The following is a 25,933-nucleotide window of genomic DNA, read 5'->3' as shown; positions in this document are numbered from 1 at the left end:
CAGTAAGAGCTAAATAGCCTTTGTCGAAGTACGAATTTTTCTCGGTCCACTGCAAAGACTGCTTTACATTCACAGAATATACTTTAAAAAAGAAAGGGCAAGAACACTTTTAGAGTAAGCAGCATTTGGTAATCGCAGAGTCTTTAGCATCACACAGGACTGAATTCTAATCCTAGTTTGGCCTCTTACTAACTGTGTGATCTCTGAGCTACAGTATTCGTCCCGATATATGTGGATAATAGTAGGAATTGCTGGGAGGATTAAATGAGGTAATTATGCAAAGCTATAAACCCAGGACCTGATATGTAGAAAGTGCTTAATAAATACTATAACAATCACAGAAACAGGAACAACAATAAATTAAATTATAGCATTAAAAAGATTATATTCAGATTCTCTAAAGCAGAACTTCATCGAACACGGAGAATCAGTACCAGAAATGAGCCCCAGGAAGTTCGCCAGCTAGAAAAGACGTCCAGGGTCAGGTGCGGCTCAAACTACACTTCCCAGCAGCCCCCGGGGCCAGCGTCTGGTTTCCTTTCATTTCCGGGCCGGTCATGTGACTCTCTGGCCGCACCATGGCGGAAGCAGAGGAGCAGGTAAAGACTGCAACTGCTAGTTTAGGGCACAAGGGAAGGGGGATACTAGAGTGAGGTGTTCGGGGGCGCGGACTGGGCCGTGTGGAGGTGCGGAGCTGCTGGGGGGCGAGGCGGGCCCACGGTAAGGCCGGGTGGGGCAGCGAAAGTTCCTTTGTGGGAGCAGAGAGCTGGGATAGGATGCCGGCCCCCGGGAGGGGACCTGGGGAAAGCGCCCCGGCCCACCCCCGCGTCCAGAGGCGGCCTTTCCTTGGGTTTAGTCCCTGTGGCCTGTGCCCAGTGACATTTTGACATGGAAGCAGGCCAGGTACCCCCAGGGACTGACTGCCTGCGGAGGGGGAGGAGATGACTTGAGTTTTGAGGCCAGGTGACTGAAATTTAAGTTGCTTTCCACTCGAAGTAGCACAGTGAGAACTGGAGGAGAGTAGATGAGTTTCCTTTTGTATCTGTTGGTTTTAGGTACCAAACTGAAGCGCTGTTGGTGCAGCAGGGATTAAGCGCACCGGTTCTGGAGCAAAAACGCCTGGGCTCCAAGTGCTGGTTCCCTTTCTTGGGCTACTTATTTAACTTTCTAGTGTAAGATGGGGATAATAGTAGTACCATCCTTAGAGGGCCGGTTTAAGATGGAAAGAGTTAATACATAAGGTTAAAGTGCTTAAAACTGTTGGGCTCAGTAAAAGTTAAATGAGAGTATTTGTTGCTGGCAGGACATCAGATGGCAATATCCAGTCAACAACTTGCAACCTGGCACTGTGGTTTAGGGTAGAAATTAGTGATGGGAATATGAATTATTTTCATTTAGGGATAATGGTAGCCCCATTATATGAAATAACAAAGTAAAATTGAAACAACAGGAAAGAGAAGCGAATCAAGGCTAGAACTTCGGGAAGATAATTTAAGTTTCCATTTCCAATGTCATTTCAGTTTGATATTGTTTTTCCTCACAAACAGGGGTGTCAGTTGCGGTGATTGACTTTAAAAAGTGATTGCGTTCAATAATTTAATTTTTAGCATTTGGAACATACATTTTCATTTCATAATAAAAGTTTGCCGTTTATTCATTTTTATATATGCCAATAATTAAGAAATTTGACTAAGTAGCAAATTGGTTTGGTTTGGTGTTTGTGGTAATGAGAATCTCTTACCTAATACTGGAGCCTACCTTTTCCATTCTGAGCAGTTCAGAAGAAAGCGCTTGTTAAGAACATACCATTTCATGACTGTCATTGCTTGGCTTGATTAGTGGTGAGATTGTTTTTCACATTGTTCATTTCATGTTGAAATATAATTGTTTCACGGTTTGATTTAAAAGCAAAAAACCAAATTCCTTATGTTTTCAGATATAGTGTAATAGAAATGGAAAAAGTTGCTCTTAGCATTTACAACTGTTTTGTTCAGAAGAAGAGTTTGGCAAAGTTGTCTGATGTAAAAAGACACATAGAAAGTTAGGAATGTAATAAGAATGTTTCACATTTGTTTATCACTTTCCAGTTTAAAAAACCCTTTCACAGTGTGTTTGGTCCTCCCAAAAGAATTCTATTAGGTAAATGTTCTGATATATAAGTCAGGCAACACTTCCCGATATTCCAGACCTTCCAACGGCTTCTCATCTCACTCTGAGGAAAAGCCAAAGCCTTTCAGTAGCCTAGCTGCCCTGCAGGATCTCATCCCAGCTGTCTCTTGCCACTTTTCTCTTACCTCATTTTCCACTACTCTTCTCCTCCCCTTCTTTCACTGTGTCAGCTTTCTTTCTGTCCCTTCAACGAGCCAGGCATGTTCCTACCTCAGGGCCTTTGCTCATGCTGTTTCCTTATATGAATCATGATTTACAGGGCTTTCCTCATTTCCTTCATGTCTTTGTCCAGGTGTTCCTTTTCAGTGAAACCTTCCTGACCATGCTTTGAATCCTCCTTTCTGCATTATTTTTCCTCTATAGTGCTCATCACCATTTGGCATACTGTTTTAAAATTCTGTAGTGTTTTTTTTTCCTTGTATATTCTGCATATTTCCATATACTATCACTATTAGAATGTAAGCTCCATCATGACAAGGATTTGTTCACTGCTGTATAGCCCAACACCTAGAATATTGCTTGGTACTTAATAAATATGTGTTAAATGATTGAATTTTACAGATAAACAAATTGAAATTCAGACAACTTGAGTAACTTGTTCAGACTTTATATCTAGAGTGAATCTCCAGTCTTCTGTCTCCAAAGCTCATGGTTTCTCACTAGAATACCTTGTCTTTTAAAATATACTTAAGACCCTAACTCTAAATCATTTAGATCATAAAAAAGTGATCTAAATCATTTTTTACTTCATGAAGTAGAATTAGTTCTATTACTTGATGATTTTCCCTCAAGTCATTATTTCCCCTTTGATGCTCTAACAGCCAGAATACAGTTGGAATGGGCACTCTCCTGCCCAGTGGTATCAGTGTCTTTCTTAAAAAGACCAGTGGTTTATTGTCAATGGCAGAAAGAAGCAAACATTCACAAATTGTTCTGTTTATTTTTTTAAAGAAAGCTAGTAATTGTACCTACATTATCAGTCCTTTATAAATTAAAGATCCTTAGGCTTTTCTCTGATTGGTGCATTTTGCATTTCAATAGAAATCCATTGGAATCTGATGAAGACAGTAGGCCTTTATTATATAATTTTTGAAGGCCAAAAATTATATAAAAGTGGAGTACATAAATTTGCTAATTCTATTTTGCGGCATTGAACCTTTCAGAAAATCATGACCTAATCTTTTTTCTTGGTACTGTATATTGTAAATGTAAACAATTCTCCAAGATGAGCAACATAAAACTAAATCTGTCTGCATTAGCTTTCCTGAGTGTTATATTCCTTGGTGATTGCGTTTTTCCTCCCTTAATTTTAGGAAGAACCAAAATCATGACATCTGCACTGAGTGAGTTAACGTAGTATAAAACAGTTCACAGAGTCTAAAACCAAAATCACTTTTTTAGATATGAATGAAACTTTATAATAAGTCATTGGGAAATCCTTGCTTTTGCGCAATATGGTAAAAGTAGTTTGCAAAAGTAACTACTTACATATTTTATAGTTCATAGAAAGAACTAATACTCTGCATTCTGCTTGGAAATCTTCTAACCAGCAGTTTTACTTAGCCACAAAGATTTATAGTTGACCTTCATAATCACAGATGCCCAACAGTATTTGTCCATATCTCTCTTATGAATAACATTCTACTTCAAGTCTGGCTGTTTGTGTATTTGTCTTATCTTTCCTACAGATTGCTGAGTCCTCAAGAATAAGAACGAGAGCTTACTCATGTCTGTATCTCCCACAAGGCTAGTGCTTTATAGGTTACTATGTGTTTAATAAAATGTTTTAATAAATTTATTAGGGGGAGAATAGCATTCTGAGTTGTCAAATTGTAAAGTAATAGGATTTATGTGAAATTATTTCATCTTATTTGAACCTTTTGAAAGTTGTTAATTCAAATATAATGTAAATTACGTTCCATATACTCTTTACTTCTGCCTGCTCCCCAGGTACCTATTCCTCTTGCCTACCCAACCAGCCTGGAGCCTGGTCCATTTAAGTATTGGAACAATCAGGCCATCTATTTATTCCTTGATGAGATAGAGTTTCTGCTTTGAATTCTCTCTCTGCATTTTAGAAGTTAGGGTGATTCTGACCTTATGGTAGATCACTTTTGGATTAGCTGGTGGCACATTTGTGATCATGTATACCCCCGTGTGATTATGTATAAAATAAAGATCAAGACAACACATATTTGAGTGCCTCAGTTTTTTTTTGCCTGTAAATTGGGAATTTTACTACCCACAACTGTTGTGTGAAATGAGAATAAAGTATGTTAAAGTGAATAAGTTGAAATGGTTGTTTTAAAAATAGGACGAAGATTAATCATCCAAACCTGGACTTGGCTTACAGGTACACAATTCTCTTTTCTTACATTTTGACCAAGACAGATCTTTTAAAGGCAGTGTTACCAATAATTATAGGAAAAACAAAGCCTAAGCAAGAAGTTGCAAAAGCACAGGATCACACACATTTTTAAAGGACCCATTCTTTCCCATCATGTAACTGAAGTGCAGTCACAGATTAGTTTAGCTGGACTTGCTTATTGCTTTGTAAGTTTTTCCACTCATCTTCATCTGGGTTGGTTGGCTGGAGGCCGATGTCACTAGCTGATTATTAGTAGTTTCCCTAGTGCCCACATCACCACCTTAGAGAGAGGGCACTCATCAGATCAGGGGTGTCTGTGTCTCGTGCAGCTACCTCCCCATTCACAGTGCTCATTTCACATTGCCTTTGCTTCTTCTTGATGCCTGGTCCTCCTTAGTGTGGTGGTGGTGGTGGTGGTAGTGGTGGTGTTGACAACTGTGATTCCAGGCTCTTATTTTAAACCTACTGAATCAGAATTTGCAAAAATAGAGTGCAGTAGCTGATTTCCCAAACTGAATTTTGATGATGCTCATGCAAAGTCAGATTTGGGACTGGATTACCAGGTCACCAGACTTGTTCCTTTTTTCATGCTGGGGCAGACAACAAGGTTTTTCTTCATTTGCAGAATAAGATGAGTGCAGTAGCTGAGCCTAGTGGGTTGAATGGGCTTGGTAATCTGAGCCTCTCTATTCCTGCCAGCTTCCTGGATATTCCTTCATCTCTCTTGCTCAGCCAGCCTAGTTCTTGAGTACCTAAAACTGGCCACAGCTCCTTTCAGGTTTTGAAATTGAGGCTTTATGATAGAGGGTTATTAAATACATGTTATTAAATACACAAAATATTTTCTCCTTCCTGTACTCTCGTCAGACGTTGGGATCTATTTCAACCTTCTTTCCCATTAAGCTTAGCTGGGGCACACTGTTGGGAAGGGAAAGAAGATGGCAGTATTGCATTGAGTGTGTCATGTCTGTCTCCAGGCATAGATGGAGATAGATGATTTTCTTGAAGCCTGGTCTCTGCTCTTTACTTTCTACAACATAGAGCCAGGTCTGCCCTCCCGCAAAGTTTAGAGGTGGCCTTACCTAGGCTCTAGCCTACCATTTCTCTTCTAATTTTTCTTTTGCTTTCTCAGCAAACTGGGAGATGGGGGATGTCTTAAAATTCTGAGGACTTCACAACCTGGGAAGTTCCTGGCTTCTCTCTCTCTTGGGATGCCAGTCTTCCTTTTTACCCCTCCTGACCTCTGAGGCCAGCTTTCTGAATCTTCTCCCAGGCCACTGTCATAGTCCCGAACTTATGGTAGGATTAGGGGTGAGGGTTGGTTGAAGGCCTTTTTTAGAGAGGTCTTCTAAGAGCCCAGGGAGCCCTGCAGGGTGGTTGACATTCTGTTGGAATGGCTCTATCCTCGTTCGCTGCTGCCTTCCTGCAATCCCCCTTCTGTAACTATCCTGTAGCATGAGCCAATAGTACAAGCATCTGTCTGGAGAAAATACACTGGATATTGTTCATAAATGCCAAGGGAATATACAGAGGAGGCAGAATATTGTTTTAGATTGGCTGCTTATTTCTTATCATCACCAGCAAACATGTTGAGCTATTGTATTTCTTTGGGTAGGATAAGGGAGACCAAGAGGCCAAAGCCTTTGGGTTTACTCACAATGTATTTGCAATGATAACTAATAGGACAAGGCAGTTGATATTAGGGGCTAGCTGGTTATGGGGAGAAACAAAGGCCACAGGAGGCCAGGTCTAGACCTTGTAGCCTGGGCTTGCTAAAAACAGTTTTGTGAAGGAGGTGAGACCTAGGTTGGGCCATTTAGAAAGGACAGGATTCAGAAATAGCCAGTGATTTTCAAACTTCAGATTGGCATTGTGAAAATATAAAACATAAAAGTCAAGCTCTGATGCTGAAGCAAGACTGAAGGCCCTCGGCCTGCCTGCCCGGCAGGCCCCTCCCTGCTGTACCCCTGACAGTTCCACTGATCCTGTAGAGCAGTGGTCCCCAGCCTTTTTGGCACCATGGACTGGTTTCATGGAAGACAATTTTTCCACAGAGGGGGCAGGGTGGGAGTAGAGGCCCAGCTCAGGTGGTGATGCGCGGCCCAGTTCCCAACAGGCCATGGACTGGTACCGAGCTGTAGCCTGGGGTTTGGGGACCGCAGCTGTAGAGCATTCCACCAGGATGAGCGCAGAGGGGGCCAAGCACCTTCTAAGCTAGAGGAGGACGTGAGGACAGGCTCAGAGCAAGCAGCAGAAACTTGAGGCTGGCAGGGGGTAATACGCATGAGTGGAAGTGTCTTGGTGCAGGGAGTTGGGAGTCGTGTTGGTGGGTGTTCTGTCCTGGGCATAACTGCTCAGCTCCAGCTGATGTTCTGTGGAAATGTGAACAGTGTGTAGATATACGGTCAGTTTTATGAATTCATAAGCACACTTTTTTGTATGGAAGTGTTTTAAAAAACAGCTGTAGGCCATATCCAGACTCCAAGGCACTGTTTTGCCACCCCTGGCAAAGAGACATGAACATGGGACGTCTCAGTGAGGAGTCATCCAGTGTGGCTGGTGGGTCGTAGGTTTATGGAGAGAGAGGAAGTGAGGTCAAAAGTCTGTTGGGGGCCAGAACAGGAAGGGCTTTGTACTATGGTGCTGGAGAATCTGAAATCTTTCCTTCAGGCTGGGGGACTACTGAGAGTTCTTTGAGGAGGGCAGCAACCAATCTGATCTGTGCTTTGGGAAGATAATCCTGATGGCAGTTGATGAATATATTAGAGAAGTTACATATCAAGACATGAAAATGGTTAAGTAAAGCTATTTGGCTAGTTGATGGCTTAGATGATTGAGTTTAGGGGATTAGTTTGCAAAAGAAAGGTCAAGTGACACTTTTGTGAGTTTAGCTATCAACCTGTTACCCAGAATCTGTTCTGCTGTATATTTGTGTCACTGGGTGTCTTCTAGCCCATCACTGTTGCTTTAATCAGAATAGCACATTTCTTTTATTGTGGTAAAATATACATGACATAAAATTACCATTTTAACCATTTTTAAGTGCATGATTTAATCATATTAAATACATTCACATTGTTGTGCAGCCATAACCACTGCTATAGTTTGGATGTTTGTCCCTTCAAATCTCATGTTGAAATTTGATCCCCAGTATTGAAGGTGTGTCCTTGTTGGAGGTGTTTTGGTCTTGGTGGCAGATCTGTTATGAATAGCTTGGTGCTGTCCTTGAGGTACTGAGTGAGTTCTCACTCTATTAGTTCCCTTGAGAGCTGGTTGTAAAAAGAGCCTGGCACCTCCCCTCCTGCTCTCTCTTGCTTCCTCTCTTGTCATGAGATCTCTGCACACGCTGGCTCCCCTTCCTCTCTGGCATGAGTGGAAGCAGCCTGAGGTTCTCACCAGAAGCAGATGCTGACATCATGCTTCTTGTACAGCCTGCGGAACCGTGAGCCAAAAAGACCTCTTTATGAGTTACCAGCCTCAGATATTCCTCCATAGCGTGAATGGATTAAGACAACCACTGTCCATCTCTAGAACTTTTTATCTTCACAAACTGAATAACTAAAAAATAACTAAAAAATAACTCTCCATCACCCCCTCCCTCTGCCTTTGGTAAGCTATTTTACTTCTCTCTTATATAAATGGAATCAGGGAATCATATAATATTTGTCTTTTTGTATCTGGTTTATTTCACTTAAGAGAACAGCACAATTTCATAACTTGTTTTTTTCATGATTTGAAGTCAGATTCATTTTTTTTCTCTTTTTAGAGGCAGGGTCTTGCTCTGTTGCCCGGGCTGGAGTACAGTGGCATGATCATAGCGCATTGTAGCCTTGGAACTCCTGGTCTCAGGCAATCCTCCTGCATCAGCTTCCCAAGTAGCTGGGACAACAGGCACACACCACCCTGTGTGTGTGCTAATTTTCCTTATTTTTTGTAGAGACAAGGTCTTGCTATGTTGCCCAGGCTGCTCTTGAACTCCTGGCCTCAGGTGATTCCCCCACCCCAGCCTCTGAGTTGCTGATATAACAGGCTTGAGCTACTGCACCCGGCCTGTAGTTAGATCATTTGAATGAGAAGATAAGAATGAGTGTGTGAAGCTAAAAAAAAAAAGGTTGAAAACCACTGACTCTTTCTCAAATGGCAACCTTTCTGAAGGTTAGGCTTTCTTAGATCCCTCACCGGGGACATTTTCTTTTTGTTTTCTTGTTCTCCCCCCTGTCTGTAGAACATTAATTGGAGGGCTTGATGAATGAATGAAGCCAAGAAATAACAGACCAGGCTAATTCCTGAAGTCACTCTCTCTTGCACCGTTTTGGTAGGATTGTGAAGAAAATATAAAGTTTTGCTGAGGCCTCTGTCTGGAAGGTTCATACTGGTGCTGAGGGTAAGTTTCAGAGTTTCTTGGAGTAAATGTTCTCCATTGATACCAGCAGCCAAGGGAGCTGTTCTTAGAGCCTGGTTTTCCCCGAAGACTCAAGTTTCTGAGAGCGGCATGCTTCAAGGTGTCAAATTCTGGTGTATGTATTCTGGTGTGAAGCAGTAGTGTAATTTGATTTTGTGTTTTGGGATTGAAATTGCTGGCTGGGGACTTATGTTTTTGTTTTAATGAAGAACATAAGTTGAGCATTCACCCATTTAATCTGTGTGCATATTTGAGTATATTCCAAATAAGAAAAAAAAATTTCCTTAAGTTTAATGTAATTCTTCTGAGAAGCGTAGTTAGGTGTCTTTTTAGAATTCTAGATATGGGAAATAGGATAGGAATCTAGGTGTGGTTTATTGGCACAGTTGTCAAAGCCTTGTTTTCCAAATGTTCATAACTTAATATTCAGGGACTTTCAGGGATGGAAGGGATGTTAGAAGTCATTAAATTCAACCCTAAACTTCACTGTTCTGACCCCAGAGATGGTTATGAAATTTCAAGATGCTACGGCTGAAGAATTTAGCATAATGAGCAATTTATAATAGATGTTCAGTAAAGAAGTCTGAATAGTGACTATTAATATTAACGTGGAGTGTGTCCACAAGAGAAAGATTGGGATAGTAAAGGGACTAAAACCAGAAATTGGCATGGTGAGTGCAGAGAAGAAACTTTAGAAGGATGGGTGTGATACATGCTGTTAATTATTGGAACAGCAATCAAGTAGTGGAAGAATTGGGTTTTTTATGTGGTGCTAAGAACAAAAAGTTACTGTGGATAATTGTAGCTCCAAATTACTAAGAAATTTTTAAGACTAGATTAATATTAAACAGGCTGCATTGGGATATAGAGGAAATTCTAATATGCATCATGGTTGATGATATAACTGTAATAAAATTCTTAATTGCAAGTAATATTTACCTACTCCCATTCTACAGATGGCCCTGGAGGGCAGGGACTGTGTTATCCACAAGGCTGTACTCCAGAGGGTGCCTGCCACCTACCAGGCTCTTAATGATTTTTGATGAATGAAATTAAAATGTTTTTAAACACTAGATTTGCATTTATCCTGCTGTTCAACTCGCATTGAGTAGTATATGCATCTGACCTCCTTCAAAATGTTCATTTTTATTTGAAAAAAATATTAGCTAAATCTAAAATGTTCTTGCCCCATTTTTTTTGTTCTTTTTCTCATGGATTGTTGTAAAATGCTTACATTCAGTGTCAGCATATTAGTTGTAACCTTTTATTGCTATTGATATCTATAAGTACGTTAAGTAAATCTTCATTTTGCTGACCTCTTTGAGGATACTTGGCATCAGCAGATTCTCTCTTTCACTGGACAGGTGAGAGATTAGCAGGATCAAGTCAATTTTTTCCTTTTTGCTTTGTTTCCTTCAGAGCAGCAAGATTCATTGTTGAGCAAGAGGGAAACTGTGTTAAATGGCAGAATTTGTCTTAGTGGTAATGGTTTAAAGAGTGCATGTAAATTATACAGCTTGTTTGCACAGGGTCTGATAGGTACCACTGCGGGGGATTCTTTTAAAAGCTGTTTTAGCAAGACAGTCCTTTTGATGCAGCCAGTTTAATAGCATAATAATTAATAGTGTAATAGCTTTCAGTATAAAAATTGGCTTGTAGATAATTTGAAATGGCAGTTTCCTTTTCCCTTCCGGGACCAGTGAGGCTGCTTTGCCAGATGGATTTCCATTATTGGCAAGGAAAAGAGTCTTCTGGGCCCTCAGATGACAAATTCCTGGGGTCTTTTGTTTACCTACTGGCTCACTGAGGGGGGGTCAACAGGACTGTGGATCTGGGTGACCCCAGAGTAAACTGTCTCAGGCCTGCTAGCCTGTGAGGTTGTAGGAGGCACGTGAGAGGCAGAGCTTGTGGAGTGCTCTAAAGTGAAGTTGCAGATTCCTTTCCAAAAAGGGGAAATGGGTGTTGGTGGTGGGCACATGAGGATGCCTTCCCGTTGCAAATGCTTTTTCTTCTATCATCTCTTCTGACCATTTCCCTTCTCTATGCTTTGTAGGAAACGGGGTCTCTCGAAGAATCTACAGAGGAGTCTGAGGTAAGGTGGTGACTCAGGAGACTTGGGATTTGTAGCTAACCACGTTATTAGTTTGAGTTTGCTCTGCTTGGCTAAATCCAACATTCCCAGGGGTCGGGGGCGGGAGAGCGGTACAGTGGGGCCATAGGTGATTGAGCCTTGGGGAAGAGCATCCAGTTGTCCTTACAAATATTAAATGGATTAATTTAAAAAATAAACAGGAAAAGGAACAAAAGGTTTTCTCTTTATCTTGAATAGCATTTTAACCTGAAGCATGTTGGCAGTGGTAAAATTGATGCAAAGTTTTAAAAACTACTCTCAACACTTTAAAAACTTTTTTTTAAAAAATAGCCACTGTAGGTTTTTATAATAGTTACTCTTTATTCTTTTCTTTTAGTAATACAACATAGGTATAATTTCAGAATCATTGAAATTGGAGTTTACTTCTGAAAATAAAAAGGAAGCTAATTACCTTAAAAGTTGTTAGAGAATTAAGTTGTGTTGAAGATTGTATCTTCTTTTTTTTTACTAGTATGTCAGCTTCTGGATGAGAATTGTATCTTAAGGAGAATAAAGTAATTTATGAGGAAGGAGTTTTTAAAAAATTCCTTTTGAAGAATATGCATAAGAAATGAGTTTAAGCATCATACAAATTACTTAGCCTATCAGTTTTGTAGATGGATTAATAAGTACATTTTTTCCTTTTAATATATCATTTAGCTCAGAGGAATGAAAAGTATCTGTGATAACCTGCTGGAAATCCACGCCGGTGTGACTATAGCCATGATAGTCTATTAAATTTGGGGCGAAAATTGTATATAGTTGTTATATGAATTTATTTGCTTTTTCAGGGAAAAGGTGGGCTTAGGCATGTTCCTTCAGAGAACATCTTAAATATTATGCCATTGTGTAGTCATGGTTCCTAACATTTTCACTACCAAGAACCTTTATTACTGTAGGGCTCCTGGTGAGGCTTTTCTGAGTTTGCTTATAGATAGGGTATATAATATTTGTTAATTTTAAAGTATTGAAAAGCATTTTAGATCACCTTTCTTACTTATGGAAATCTCTAGTTAACTGAGAGCCTGGTGTTCTCAGAATCGTTGGTACAGAATCATGTAGTGTTAGAGCTCTCTGTCCAGGAATTTCATTTTACAGATGAGGAGGGTGTTGGCAGCCACCTAAATCTAAATCTTTCCACACATCCTCCAGATACTAAATGGATAAACAAGGAGAGCAAATAAAAGCACATATAACCCAGGCCTCCTGTATAATTAGGAAACAGGGGGTACAGTGAACTTCAGTGTAAGTGGGGAAGTAAACATCTGAAGCCAGCAGAGCCGGCTCTGGAGTTGATGCTGGAGCTGAGTCAGGTGGAGACGCTGGGGGCGGGGGGGGGGGGTGTACATGAAGAGCGAGCAGCTGAGCCCCAGCGGCTGCAGGATGCACGTGAAAATCACCCTTCATGATTGTGCAAACAGACCTGAGACCTGGTGGATTGGGGGAATTTAAAGGAAGGGACTTCAAAGTGTGTGGGGCCAGAGGTGACAGTGTTAGATGGTGCTGCTTCTGGGAGAGATGAGGGAGGCATCCCTTTAAGGCTTGGTGATGAAGGGGAAGGACAGAGGAGAGGAAATAAAGGGTGATGAAAAGCAAAGACAATCACAAGGTCAGGAGACTGACTTACTCCTCTTTCCACCACCAAAAAAGGTGCCACTTAGAAAATGCAAAAACCTGGTAAACCACTCAGATACATCACTCCATTTATAGTAATATTTATTGTTGCTATTCAGGAAAATCTGCGACATTTAAAAATGAATTGAAATGACAGGTAACATCTATACAAAGCTACTATAGGAAGAAAACAGAAAATAAGAATCAAAATTTTCAGCAACAGAAAATGGTGACATAACACTGCATCATGAGTTGAGCATCCTTAAACAAGCATTTGCAGATACGATAAACTACCTTAAATCAGAAATTCAAAAACTCAGGCTAGAAATGGACCAAAAAAACTAGGAAGTTAGGGCATGAGAGTTGATCAAACTGAGGAAAGAGATGGAAGGAAAAGGTAGTTATTTTAAAGTTGAGGAAGCGGACCCACAGGGTGGCCTGAGTGTTTAATGTCGTAAAGCTGATTAGTGGAAGAAACGAGCTCCAACTCTGGGGTCTTTCCATTTTTTTGCCTTCTAGCTCTGGTGCCTTCTGCTTGGGATGGTGCTAAAGGACTGGAGTTGTGCCCTTGGGTTGATATCTTGGCTCTACCTTATACTTTCTGCGTGAGATAACTATAGAGTCACATGCAGTGTAAGAAACGATACAGAGATTCCGTATACCCTTCACCCACTTCCCAAAGGGTAACATCTTATATAACTCTTGTACAATATCACACCAAGAAATCGATATTGATACAATCTACAGACCTTATTTGGATTTCACTAGTATTACATGTACTCATTTGTGTGTGTGACAGTGTGTGTACTTAGTTCTGTGCAATTTTATCCCATGTGAAGATTCATGTAACCACCACTGCAGTCAAGATACTGGACAGTTTCAACACAGGGTTCCCTCGTGCTACCCCTTCATGGCCACAGACACTCCCTTCCCTAGCCCCAACCCCTGGCAACAAGTATCTGTTATCCATCTCTATAATTTTATCATTTTATGCATATTGTATGGACAGAACCATACAGTGTGTGGCCAACCTTTTAAGTTGGTCTTTTTTTGCTCTGCCAGTCTTTTAATTGGTGTGGTTAGACCATCAACATTTAAAGTAATTATTGATATGTTAGAACCTAAGGCTGCCATTTTTTCTTTTCTGTTTCTCCTATTTTTCATTTCCATTGTTTCACTTTTCTTCCTTTCCTGTGAGTTACTTGAACATGATGTATTTATAGTATTTTTTATTTACTATGTATAGTTTTCTTACTGGTTGCTCTAGGTACTAAAATATATGTGTTACAAAACTTACCACAGTCTGCTGGTGTCCATGATGTTTTGCCACTTCAAGTCAAGTGTAGAAACCTTACTTCCATGTAGGTCCCTCTACCCACCTTGCTTTTTAAGTACAATTGTTTGAATATTGACTTTACATACATTGAGCACCACATCAGTTTGTATTATACTTTTTATTCCAACTATCAAAATTACTTAAGAAACCCATGAAAAGAAGGATAATCTATTATATTTGTTACATTTACCCCTGTTTTCATTCATTTCTATGTTATCCTCTCTTTTTTAAAGTTCTGAGTCATCTTCCGTTGTCTTCTATCTTCTGTTCCTTTCTGGTTAGAACACTTCCTTTAGCTACTCTTTAAAGGGTGGGTTTGCAAGTGACAGATGCTTAGGTTTTTTTTGGAAGCTGAGAATGTCTTTATTTCCCCCTTCATTCCTGAGGGATATTTTCACCAGATGCAGCATGTGGTTGACAGTTCTTTTCTTTCCTTCTGACCTATTGTTTTAAATGAGAAACCTGTTGCCATTTGAATTGGTGTTCTCCCCTGAGTAATGTGCTGTGTTTCCCTAGCTACTTTCAAGAATTTTTTTAAAATTTAGTTTTCACAAGTTTCATTATGATGTCTCTTGGCATGGATTTCTTTGATTTATTTGGGATTTGCTTGGCTTTTTGAATCAGTAGTTTTATGTCCTTCACCAAATTTGGAAAGTTTTCAGCCATTATTTCTCTAAATACTTCTTCAGTCCTTCTCTCTCCTCTCCTTGTGGAACTCTGATAATAAGAAAGATAGCCCTTTTGTTATTATGCCTCAGGTCCCTGAGACTCTGGTTTTTTTTTTGTTTTTTTTTTTTAAGTTTTTCTTACATTCTGAGGGGGTAAATTCTATTGATCTATCTTCAAGGTTACTTGTTCTGTCCTTTGTTATCTCTACTCTGCTACTGAGCCCATCCAGCAAGTTATTTCTTTTGGTTATTATATTTTCCAATTCCAAAAAGTTTTTTTTTTTTAATAAATTCTGTTTCTTTGCTGAGATGACCTATTGTTTGTTTCAAAAGAATTTATAATTGTGTGTTGAAGCTCTTTTCTAATGGCTGCTTTAAAATCCTTGTTATATAATTCCAACATCTGATTCATTTCTTATGATACACATTTTAATGCAAGATAATATTTAAATCATGAATCATCAATTACTTTACTATGTGCCATGTGTTGTGCCGAGTGCTTTACATGGATTATCTCATTTAATATGGACCACGAGCCTATCAGGTGGTATATTAGGCAGGAGAGGCTGGTTATGCTGAAGTAACAAACAGTTCCAAAATTGTATTAATAGTGGTTTAACACAACTCAGGTATATTTCTGAGTAGAATCAGTAGGGCAGGGAAAGGAAATTGAGGCATCAACAATACAGAAATGTCATTATTTTCTGTAGGGTCTTTTCCAATTTATGGAACACAAACAGTGTGCTGTGGAATACATTAGTCATAGAGCTGGAAACTAAAGCAGCCTTGCTTCATGGAGATATGTATTTTTTTTTAAATTCTGCTTACTCTGAGTAGGTTCTTGATGTATTATATATTTAGAAGTGTATCCTACTTTTCTCAGAAGAGTTCAGTGTGTTGTACAAAGAACTTTGCAGTAGAAGCATCAAATTGCTATGCTAACATTTCAAGATTACAATTGAACAACAAAGAGCAAAATGAGACCAGAAAAACATCAGGCTAAAGAAGAGTGGCAAGGAAAGAGAGGAGCACCAGATAGAACCTGCAGTGTATTGAGGTCTGCTGTGCACTACCAGCTGAGGGTTCCAGTGACCCTTTGTGATTTATGAATGCAACTGAATAGCTAAATGAAGGCTTATTCTGCCTGTAGTGTGTTTCACTAAAGCAAAGATTGCATATACTTTGCATTATCCAGTGCCCAGGTGAAGGCATGTTATAATAGAACAGAACAGTTAATTACTGTCACCTCTGTCTTTATAATTTTTGTTACCATTATTAATAAATATGCCTCCTAAACACATGTCCATTTAGATCTGGTTTAGTTTTTCCAGATATCCCAGTTAGGAGGCCTTGAATATGTTAGATATATAAATTTTAATAAAACCAAGTGGGCTGACAAATAGCTGAAGCTATTTAAAATAAAACTGTCACTATTTATGTTGAATGAGTAATTAATTTGAAATCAAATCAACTTCTGGGTGCAAAAGGAGAGTTCTTTTTCAGTTTTGTTAGAATGAAAACCAGTCATTGTGAGAAAGCAAGAGACAGCTTTTTAAATCAGAAAATGTATCACACAAAATTCATTTATTTATCTCACCTGGTGGGAAGAACATTATGAATCATTTATTGAAACTTAAATTGATTCTTTACATGTATTAATTTTAAGAAACAAATTTATCACAACTAGTAACTAAAATGGTAATATACCGTGTTATGAGATTGATTGCTGAGGAAAATGGAACATGGGGTTATAATGTTATATTCTTCCAGATAGCCCTTGGATTACAAACTTGCTCTTTGATTTAATGAGCTATTAATATTAACAGGTTCTGCTGATTATTGCATGATTCAGGCATGGATAAACATTCCCTTTGATGCATATATTATAAAAATTGTATGTTTGGAAACTTAGTGAAAACTTTCTGGATGCCATATTTTTGAATCTGTATTTCTGCCATTTGTTAGAAATTGAGAGATGAATATGACCCCCCTGGTATGACACACCTTTGAATGGAATTTATAATTTCACTACACAGGATAAAAAATATTGTAGGCAGTCCAAAAGTGACTGATCATTTATTCATTGAACAAATATTTATTGAGTACTATTATGTTCTGGATGCTATACCCAATATTTGATGAGGAAGGTAGACAATAAACAAAAACACTTAATACATAATATATCAAATGGTTATAAATGCAGATTAAAAAACAACATTGGGTAAGTGGAATATGGAGTGAACTGGAGAGTTGCTGTTTTATCATGGGTGGTTAGGGAAGCCCTATCTGATAATGTGACATTTAGGTAAATATCTGAGGTAAGATTCTCATAGATAAAAAGAAGAGTACATATAATCCCTGAAAGTGGTGTCATGGTAAGGTCTTCGAGAATGTGAGTGGAGCTGGAGTAGAGTGTTAGGAAATGATGTCTGATAAATAATGGACAGCTAAGAATGTAGAACCTGTTGGTCAATTTATGGACTTTGGTTTTTTTTTTTTTTTTTGAGATAGGGTCTCACTCTGTTGTCTGGCATGAAGTACAGTGATATATGTCATCATAGCTCACTGCAACCTCACACTCCTGGGCTCAAGTTATCCTCCTGCCTCAGCATACTGAGTAGCTGGGCCTATAGGCATGTGCCACCACACCTGGCTAATTTTCCTATTTTTTGTAGAGATGGCATCTTACTCTTGCTCAGGCTAGTCTTGAACTCCTGACTTTAAGAGATCCTCCTGCCTTGGCCTTCCAGAGTGCTAGGATTACAGGCATGAACCACTGCGCCTGTCCTTTGGTTTTTATTGTGAGTAAGCTGGAAAGCCATTGATGGGTCTTTATTTCAGTAAGATCATTCTGGATGCTGTTTCGAAAAAAATCTGAGGGGGACAAGTAGCAAGCAGGGAAACAAGTTAGGAGGCTTTGGTAGAACTCTGGTGAGAAGTGATACAGGGTTTAGAGTATTTTTTTTTTCTTTTTGAAGTATAATTACAGATTTCCTGACTAGGGTGTGGGGGTGTAAGTGAAAGAGATGAATCAAGGAAGAATTGGAAAGATGGAGTTGCTGTTGACTGAGATAGGGAAGGACTCTGGCTAGAGCTGCTTTTGGTGCTCAGGGCAAGGTGATGGTGGTGATGTGGTAGATCAGAAGTTTCATTTTGTATATATATATTTTTTGAGACAGAGTCTCGCTTTGTTGCCCAGGCTAGAGTGAGTGCCGTGGCGTCAGCCTAGCTCACAGCAACCTCAAACTCCTGGGCTTAAGCGATCCTACTGCCTCAGCCTCCCGAGTAGCTGGGACTACAGGCATGCGCCACCATGCCCAGCTAATTTTTTCTATATAAATTTTTAGCTGTCCAAATCATTCCTTTCTACATTTTGGATATTTTTAACTTGGAGATGTCAATTAGACATCCAAGTGGAATTGTCTAGTAGGTACTTGGATAAAGAAGACTAGTTCAGGTCTGGGCTGGAGGTAAGAATCTACGAGTCAGCATTGAGATGGCATTTAAAACCGTGAAATTGGATGAGATCATTTAGGTCATGAGGACAGATGAAGAAGAGGCCTGATGCCTGGTCCCTGAGAGATGCTACCGCATTTAAGAGATATGGCAGATAAAAGGCAATCAGCAAAGGAAACTGGGCAGGAGTAGCCAGTGAGGGAGGAAGAGAACGGAAAGAGTGGTATCCCAGAAGCCAGTGGAGGAACACATCTCAGGATGAAGGGCATGATTACTGTGTCAGATGCTGCTGAGAAGAGGAATTAGATGAGGTCAAGGGATTAGCTCTTGGATCTGCAAAGGTAGGCCATTGGTGATCCCGATAAGAGCAGTCGTGGTGACTTGTGGTGGTGGAGCCCAACTGGAATGGGCTCAAGAGAGACTGAGTTGGTAGAATGTCTTTGATATCCTCAGAAATTCTCATACTGTGTATTATAAAGTAGTGGAATCTAGAATGCTCATGGGGACACACTAGCTGAGTGACTGTTAAAGGACATAATGTGTGTTTAGTGCCTTGCCTGGCATTAGAAGGTATTCAGAAGGTGTACTACTGCTGCTGCTGTTGCTATTTTACTGTTTTTTGTCCAGGTCTATGCCCAGGTCTATGTCCAGGCACTTTCATGAGGGCAGGGACCTTATCTCCAGTACCTGGCAGAGCTGCTTGTGAATGGATGAATAAATTGATTTCATTAACCCTCTCAACAATTATGTGAAGCTGGCATTGTGTCCTTATTTTGGAGATGGTGAAACTAGGGCTTTGAGGAAAGCCTTTTGTCAAAGAGTAACAAGGACCACCCTTGTGTCCTCACTCAAACTGAGAACTGTTCTATGGCTGTAGCCTTAAAGGGATCATGATTTAATTTAGGAATAAGCAGATGAAAACCGTCTTTTATTTAGCTTTGAGTTTGGCTTGGGCATTCAACTCCATAGCCTACCATCGTTTCTAGCCTCTCTGATGCTTGTGTTATCCTCAGTAACGAGCAGAATAGTGGTCCCTCAAAGATGTTTACATCCTCACCCCTGGAATCTGTGACTATGTCATGTTAAATGGCAAGGGGGAATTAAGGTTGCTAATCAGCTGACTTTAAGAGAGGGAGATTATCCTGCATTATCTGGACAGGCCTAGTATAACCATAAGTGTCTTTATAAAGGGAAGAGGGAGTCAGGAGAGGTTAGTGATGTGATGTGGGGCAGACTCAACCTGCTTTTGCTGGCTTTGAAGGGGGAGGGAGGGCCCATATAGGCAAGGAAGGAATGCAGGTGGCCTCCAGGAGCTGGAAAAAGGCAAGGAAAGGGCTGTCCTATAGAGCTGCCAGAGGTATGCAGCACTGCTGACATCCTGATTTTAGCCCAGTACGGTCTGTGTCAGACTTAGACTGACAGAACTGTAAGATAACAAATTTGTATTGTTTCAAGCCTGTAAGTCTGTGGTCATTTTTTACAGCAGTGATAGGAAAGTGATATAGTAAATAATTTGATTGGATGAACTTGTCCCCTTTGTGCTTTTCATTAGGCTTTAATTCTCAGGGTTTAGGGAGTCAAATATATCCAGCAAGGGAAACCACACAAAAAACAGTTGTAACGAAACTGCTAATACTGCGGGGAGCTATGTTTATAAAAATGTGTGTCTTTTCTGATGATCAAGAATGTTGTTTAAATGGTCATTTCACTTGACAATTAGGGCCTGATTCTACACTGTCAAGGCTTTAAGGCATTCCTTTCTCTGTGGGCTCAAGAGATGCTGTAACAAGTCTAAATAGCATGAAGGTTTCTTTCTTCCATGAGCTATTTCTGTTTCAGTGCAGCCATTTTTAAATATAGAGATTCACAGGCACCCATGTCACCTGCTCTTTACAATATGAGTTTTTTTTCCCCCAAAGACCTCAGTGGATCAAATAAGTCTCTCAGAATAGTATCAGAGAGGGTGGGAGTGGGGAAACCTCTGATAAAGCTTAAGGTTTTAGTTTGTTGTCATCATTTCTATCACCAGTGTTTGGGCAGTTTGGAGGTAAGTGGCCTGTGATGGGCCACTTTTGAGTCTTTACAAGCATCCAGCAGGCTCTTGGCTTCTAAGTAGGAGACTACGGTAGCATTTGCTTTTGCTTTCCTTGTAACAAGATTCACACTTAGATGTTTGAAAACATTTTTTTTAAGGCTGTGGTAAAATCAAAAGTAATATATCTTCATTTTTTTGTAAGTAGTTTAAAACAAAGAGGTAATTAGATTAGAAATGTTACCTTTTGTTCAATTTTCTGTTCTGGTAATGTGATAGAAAGTAAACTCAGAAGGGAGGATGTGAGTTCTGCATTTCTGCAGTTTAAACTTGGGACTAGCACACAGATAATAGTAATATTTTTAGTTTCTGACATTCCCTGGATATTAACGTATACTGTGTTTTGTGTCTTATGTACATTTATTACATTTAATTCTTACAGAAATCCTCTGAGGTATGTATCATTCCCTTTTCACAAGAGGTGAGATAACTGAGGTTTTAGGTGACTTGTCCAGTGCACACAGGCTGTGTAGAACTGGCATAAGAAAACTCTAGTTTAGTTTTATTTTGTGCCTGGCTACTTGATTATGAATTCCAGTAGGATTTTTGATAATTCTTCCTCCTTTCTTCCCTCCTCTCTTTCTTCTTCTTTTCAATGACTTTAGTGAACTTTAACTAGATAGTTGATCATCCTTACTTCTCGTATCTCTTACAGCATCTCCTGGATTTTTGTCCATTATTTGACTACTTTCTTGAAAAGTACATTTCAGTGTGGGAATTTGTGGGTAGATTCTTCTGAGCTTCTGTGAAGTGCTGTTTAGGCAAATCTACAGGGGAAGCAGCTCTGGGAGGAGGTCACCTTGCACTTGGCAGGGGAGGCTAGGAGATGGCAGGGGGAGGCTAGGAGATGGAGGAGTGAGTGCAGCTGGCCCGTCCTCACCTGTGGGCGGGAGGCAGCTGCTGCCTAGTTCTGTAGTGAATGGGGGGCACTCCCCCTTGTGGGCAGTTTCAGTTGCCTCCAGAGTTTCTCACTTGGGGATGTTAATTTTGGGAATCCCTCTTTCCTGTAATTTGTGTCTTGTTTTCAGGGCTGATTTGTGGGGAGGGGGCCAGCAACCCAGGTGAGCTCTCTGTCTTGGCAGAAGCTGTGTTTTCTTCTTTCCATAGTTATATCGCCTCCAAATATGGCCATACCAGCAACGATCTGTTTATTACGTTTTCTATTTTTTTGTCTTTGCCTTGGCTAGAACTTCTAAATTGGTTTTGAAAAAAGCAGAAGTGATAGTGATAGTTGGCTGTGGTGGTTTCCTGTTGATGGGAATGTTTCTCTTACTTCGTTGTTAAGTATCATTGTTGGCTTGTGATTTTAAAGGATCATTCTCAGCTCTTTATTCTTGGCTCTTTGGGAGAGAAACCTTTTTATTTACTGAAAGCTTTTTTTTTTATCAGAAACAAATGTTGAACTTTATAAATGCTGTCTGCAGCATCTGTCAAGATGGTCTTGTGGTTTTTCTTCTTTGACCTGTCAATTGGTGAAGTCAGATTTCTTAATATTCAGTCTTTGCATTTTTGCAGTATTTGATCTTAAATGTTTTCTATTGATATATGCTGGGTTTGATTTATGATGTTATAGGTTTTGCATTTAAATTCCTACATGAGATGACAACTGTATATATTTTTTCCCTTTGGTGTACTCTTTGAGAGTTTTGATATTAGAGTTGTGCCACGGTTTCAAAATGAATGGGGAAATTTTTATGTTTCCCTGTTATGGGGCAGTTTAAATAACTTAAGAATTTTCTATTCTTTGAAGGCTTTTTATAGAACTTGCTGCTAAAACAGTCTGGGCCAATACCTTTCTGCAGGGGATAGATAGTACTTTGATGACTTTTATTTTCTCAATTTACTTGCTGGTTACCTTATTCTATTTGTCTTTATAAAGTGCTAATGCTTGGACTTATTAATGATTTCGTTTTCTGGTTTATTCATTTTTGCTTTCATAGCTACTAGTTTTCTCTGGTCCCCTGTAGTGCCCACCTTCCTGCTATCAGGGTTCCCTTGGTCCTGCAGCCCTTGAGGCTGGGCCTCTCAGACCGTGGATAGTACACTGCCCAGGTGGTAGTGTTATCAGCCTTCAAGTGGAGGTTTTTTCAAGTTCTTGGTGTTTGTAATGGAAAAGAATTTTGGGATGTACCACATAAGCCAAGCAAACAAAAGTTTTATTGAAAGTGAAAGTACACTCTCAGGAAAGAGTGTGGGCAGGCTCGAAAGAGAGCGGCTGCACTGAAAGGAAATAGTCTCAGATCTTTTGCAGTCTTATTAATTGAGGGGAGGAATATTGAAGGCCAGGGGGGTGGCTTTTACTAAAAATTTGGGTAGTAGTTCCTAGAATTGGGTTCTCTCCCATTTTCATACTTTATATGGTTGTTTCAGAGCTGTCAAGGTGATTCCAAGGGTAGGGCAATTTTAAAACCACAATGTAAATGATAATGTAATTGGCCAAAGTTCTTGGTAGGTGGCAGAGATAGCTGCCAAGGCCTTTGGGAATCTTGCATGATACCACTACACCAGCGGTGCTGACTGCCAAGGCCTTTGAAGCCAGTTCTTGCCTGTGGTTGTCGGCCCCTCTTGTTAGCTTCTGCTCAAGAGTTGTTTATTTTAACACCTGATCTTCAAGCCCCTGCATTCTGTGTCAGTCCTGTCTTTTAGTCTCCTACTCTAACAGTTGGGGGTTAGAGTCTCTGCCTGTGGAAGAAAGATGGTCACCAGGGCTAAAATATGCGTGGTGTGGAGATACAGTGGGGAGTGGCTACAGGCATGGTTGCCTCCTTCTGGAAAGTAGTCCCTAAGGGGTAGCTCGGATGTCTGCTCAGTGGACTTGGGGTAGGCTTCAAATCATGGGCCCAGAGGATTGGTGGAAGAGCTAGACAGCATCTGTCTACCTTCTGTTCAGGTGGTTTATGTTTTCTTGAAACAAATAAGGGTGTGTCATGAATTCAAAAATCAGCAAATGTAAGTTTCTTCTTGATTTTGGTAATTGTTTTAATTTTTATTGCTATTGTGTTTATCTATTTCTTGGAAATTATTGAGAAGCTGAAAGACGCTTTGGTTAGGGTGGTTGGCAAGTTGCTTCTTGCACTTGGCGTGTGGAATGTGTAATTGGAAATGCTTGAGAAGTATTTAATCTCAAAAGAGATAATTTCAAGAGCTTCAGCATTTTCCTTTTTCATATAACAACATACAAACTAGAAATAAATGTAAGTTTCTGAAAATTGAGTTTGTAGGACCTCTATTTGCTACTACTGCTGGAAGATGATAGAGCTTCATTTCTATAAATTTATCTATAATTCTAATTGACCCTATTTCAGAATTGCCATTCTCTTTCTTCTGTTTGGTGCCTCCACCTCCCTGTCCCGTTTTTCCCCCACTCCCATGTCTGTAAAATAACACATAGTTTAGATGATCTCCGTGAGTCCTTTTGGTTGATATTCTATGCTTTGGATTTTGCTGTGTTGAAATCCAAATGGGAATGTCTCAGAAAAGCTGCTTACCAAACCTGGCCTGCTGTCACTATGTACGTTTGTTTTCCCTGGTCTTTATTAGGTACCCACAGTTCTGTTAGGTGAAGTTCAGAACAATGAAAAGGCATAAACCCTGCTTCTGAGGATCTTGTGATCACTAAGGGATATTGGGAAGAAAGGAAAAGAGGGTTATGTTGGCTTTAGTGGCGGAAATTGTCCACCTGAATGGCATAGCTTGAAGATTGGTGAGGTTATTCCATATGGCTAGAAGGAAATGAAAAGCTTATTTGCTTTTCTCATTTTTTCCCCTCCTCTATATATTCTTATCGCTTTCCCAATATAAAATAAATGATGGGAGTTGATCCTGTTTATGGTATGTGGCTTAGGGCATGGGAACCTTCACCTTATTTTTTTCCTCCTTGAATTGAACATGAAATTCTAATACTGCAGGGCACAGGAGAGACCAAGGTTTATGAAGACTGCATATCTTGTGAATCTTAAGTAGAGCTCCTCAATTATTAGAGGCTCAACTTTTTCACACTTTTCTGGTCCAAGAGTTAGGGTAAGGAAAGCAGCTTTGAGAGATAAGAATCTTAGTTCAGTAGATACAAAGTTTTGAAGAGGATGTTGAACTACAGCTTTAAAAATAGCATTTATTTTTATAATAAATATGATAAATGTTTGTTTTAGAAAATATTGGCAATAGCTCCCAACAGTGATTTTTATTTGCTGTCTTTTTTAAAGGTCACAGCTACCCTGTGATGTGGGTCCTTTTATCACCCCCATTCTACAGATTTCTTCAAGAAACTGAAACTTAGGGAGGTTACTATTTTGGTTACATTCTTCTACTCTTTCCCGGCGGCACATATGCATATAAATTAATAAAATTCTTATCATGCAAAGGAGTTTCATCTAAAAAGATATTGTGGGAACGTCTCCTTTTGTTATTAAATCACTTTTGAAAACAATTCTAATTAGTCTACGTAATATTTTAGCTTGTGAAACTTATTTAATCAGGGTTTCTTAACTTTGGAACTATTGGCATTTTGGGTTGGATAATTTTATGTTCTGGGAGAGTGTCTTGTGCATCACAGGTTGCTTAGCATCATCGCGGGTCTCTACCTGTTAGGTGCCAGTAGCACCTTTCCCCCTCCCAATTGTGACCAAAAATGACTCTAGACATTGCCAGGTAAATATCTGTGGAGGACACAATCACCTCTGATTGAGAACCACTTGTTTAACCATATGTATTTTATGCTTTTAAAAATAATACCTGGATATGAGTTGAGTCATGGTGAATTTTCTGTTTGAAAAAGTAGACCTGTGCCATCTAGATTACATTTATCAGCTCCTAATTTCTGCTACTTTTTTATTAATATATTTTTTCCTTAGTAGCAGTATTGCTTGAAAGTTTAACGTTATTTGCATTCATATAATGTAATTGTTTATCTGTCAGCAGTCTGATGGAAAGGCATTCTGGGAGCTTTGACCACAGTTGTTTTGTTGTAGATGAATTCCATTATCTTCGTGTCACTTTCTTAAAAAGTTTGGTCATTGATGCAGCTATAATACCTTGTGTTGTTAATGGAAACCAGAAGTTACTCTTTCAGCTTGTTTATATAGTTTTCTTGATATGTTTTGACACTTTAAAGGATCTAGAAAGCCATCTTTCCTACCAGATGGTCATCTTTTTGTATAAATAAAATGATCTTTCTGTAATAGAACTATAGCATACATTAATTAATGGGTGTAGTTGCCCTTTTAAGGAAGTAGCATTAATTTCGGGGGTGAGGTGGGGTGAGCGGTAACAGGTAATTAAAGACATTAGTCCTTAATTAATTTGAACCTTACCTTCAGGGTCTTTTTTATGTAATTTTTTTTTTCCTCTTAATGGATCTCTCCTATCTTTTCAGGAAAAGTTCAAGATTGTTGTGACATATTTGGAGATGTCCTATATTCATGTATATTTAGCGATACCATTATAGTTTAAAATAAATGTATTTACCCAAATATATAGTTCTTATCTATTTATATTGCCTTTGATGATAATACCCTGTGGTAGTGATGAGATCTGTTCCTTAAAATATTGTTATTTATGTTTTTGAGATGCAAATTATGTGTTTTGATTGACATAGTATTAATTTTTCTTATGCTTTTTAAAAAATGTTTATTTCTGTTGGGTACCAGCTGTGTGTTGTTTTATTTTTCTGTTCTCCTTCTATCTTCTGTAATAAGTAAT

At 39.4% G+C, this 25,933-nt stretch overlaps 1 protein-coding gene across 2 annotated transcripts in view; it reads left to right on the top strand.

The window, feature by feature from the left end:
• Window positions 1–516: 516 nt before the first annotated feature.
• The window catches only part of VPS41 (VPS41 subunit of HOPS complex), a 191,186-nt gene continuing 165,769 nt past the window's right edge, over window positions 517–25,933 (top strand). Inside the window, exons 1-3 of one of the 2 annotated variants that reach the window (XM_045565358.1) lie at window positions 517–599; window positions 8,763–8,921; window positions 10,993–11,031. Coding sequence is in view for 1 of the 2 variants with exons in the window: in XM_045565357.1 (XP_045421313.1) it covers window positions 579–599; window positions 10,993–11,031 (60 nt within the window). In the remaining variant the exon portion in view is untranslated. The remainder of the gene's footprint in view (window positions 600–8,762; window positions 8,922–10,992; window positions 11,032–25,933) is intronic. The other variant, XM_045565357.1, reaches the window with a different exon arrangement.

The sequence above is a fragment of the Lemur catta genome, chromosome 11 (genome assembly GCF_020740605.2).
Source record: "Lemur catta isolate mLemCat1 chromosome 11, mLemCat1.pri, whole genome shotgun sequence".
NCBI lineage: Eukaryota > Metazoa > Chordata > Mammalia > Primates > Lemuridae > Lemur > Lemur catta.
Note: the sequence above shows the minus strand (reverse complement) of the source record. Positions and strands in the feature narration are given on the sequence as shown.